Source organism: Chinchilla lanigera, unplaced genomic scaffold, assembly GCF_000276665.1.
Source record: "Chinchilla lanigera isolate Chin_1 unplaced genomic scaffold, ChiLan1.0 scaffold00028, whole genome shotgun sequence".
In the NCBI taxonomy this organism is placed as follows: Eukaryota; Metazoa; Chordata; class Mammalia; order Rodentia; family Chinchillidae; genus Chinchilla; species Chinchilla lanigera.
In genome coordinates, this window is record NW_004955429.1 from 459,722 (window position 1) to 461,199 (window position 1,478).

The 1,478-nt window shown below is 40.6% G+C and overlaps 1 protein-coding gene across 1 annotated transcript in view; it reads left to right on the plus strand.

Annotated features, from left to right (window-relative positions):
- LOC102022725 (prostaglandin-E(2) 9-reductase-like) overlaps positions 1–1,478 on the plus strand; it is a 14,481-nt gene that overhangs the window by 8,086 nt on the left and 4,917 nt on the right. Inside the window, exon 6 of the mRNA XM_005386854.2 lies at positions 471–665. Within this exon, the coding sequence (XP_005386911.2) occupies positions 471–665 (195 nt within the window). The remainder of the gene's footprint in view (positions 1–470; positions 666–1,478) is intronic.

The following is a 1,478-nucleotide window of genomic DNA, read 5'->3' on the forward strand; positions in this document are numbered from 1 at the left end:
GGATGTTGGGCTGGGGACTGGGACATGGAGGATGGGAAAAATAAAGAAACAAAAGCTGAGGTCAGGTGGAGCCCTCTCTCTCCAATGGGAGGAAAGGAAATTGCTTAACCACTATAGGGGCATTTCTTAATACATTTGACAAAGTTAGTGTCATATGACACATCCTTGCCTAGCAACAACTAAGGGCTTGCCCCAAGTACTCTTTGTTCTCCACTGGTCTTATCTGTCCCTTTCATGTGTAACCAATTTTCAGCTTCAGTGGCTGCCTACAAATGATGAAATGTTTTTAGTGCTATAATATTCAGCTTTTCATAGTTCCCTCGCTGGTAAGAGTATATTTACATTTCTGAGAAGATCCCAGAAGGTAATGATGCTGCCTCTTCAGGAACTGTATCAAAGGATACTTGGTCTAGGGTCAGCACCTTGATCTGTATTGGAAGCCTCCTGATCAACCAAATACTTGGCTTTAGGATTTGAGAATGTCTGCCTTCCTTTTCAGGGTGAACCAGAGCTCCCCAGTTCTGTTGGAAGATCCAGTCCTTTGTGCTATTGCAAAAAAGCACAAGCGATCTCCAGCCCTGACTGCCCTTCGATACCAGGTGCAGCGTGGGGTTGTGCCTCTGGCCCAGAGCTTCAAAGAGAAAGAGATAAAAGAGAACCTTCAGGTGATGTTGGGGCTGTGGGCATAGAGCTCTTACTCAACACTCTTCACATGTGTGCTTCTTTCCACCCTCTCAGGCTATTTTTTGATAGAGTCTATATTTCTAGCATTTTCTATGCATATGAGAATTCAGGTGTGTTTGGATGTGTTTCCTCCTACTCTACTTAAGGTGAGATAGCAGAGCCAGTGAAACTAAGACCTGACAGAGCACAGAGATTTGGTTCTCAGTTTTAAGTTAGCCATTTATTGTGTTTCTTTGTAGAAGTGATATCTTTCTGTCATAATGAATTTGAATTGGGTGAATTTTATTCTACAGATTGTTACATTTTGCCATTGCTGAATACTCATATTTTTATCTTAAAAATTAAAAAACTAACAAAACAGCAGTGAAGACAAAGTAAAAGAACACAAAAACAGCAAAAATGGTACGCGACCTCAAAACAAAATGATAGGCATTAACAATGGTTGCTACATTATACACTGTAAACTTCAACATGTTGCTCAGTCCACCAGACATAAGAATATAAGATTGATCAAACAATCAAAGACAGTAAAATGTAATAAAAAAAACCCACTGGAAATGATTCAGAGCTTCACCATACAAGATGGAAGGAGTTCAGTAATAGTTCTTTTACTGCATATTGTTGTTTTCTGGTCACTCATTCTGATTTCCAAATTCAAGCATGCAAAATTGGTAAGGAAAAAAGAAAATTTTAAGCATTGACTGTTCCTCTCAATAAACCACAGACAGGGGCTGGGGATTTAGCTCAGCGGCAAAGCGCCTGCCTGGCAAGCGCAAGGTCGTGAGTTCGGTTCC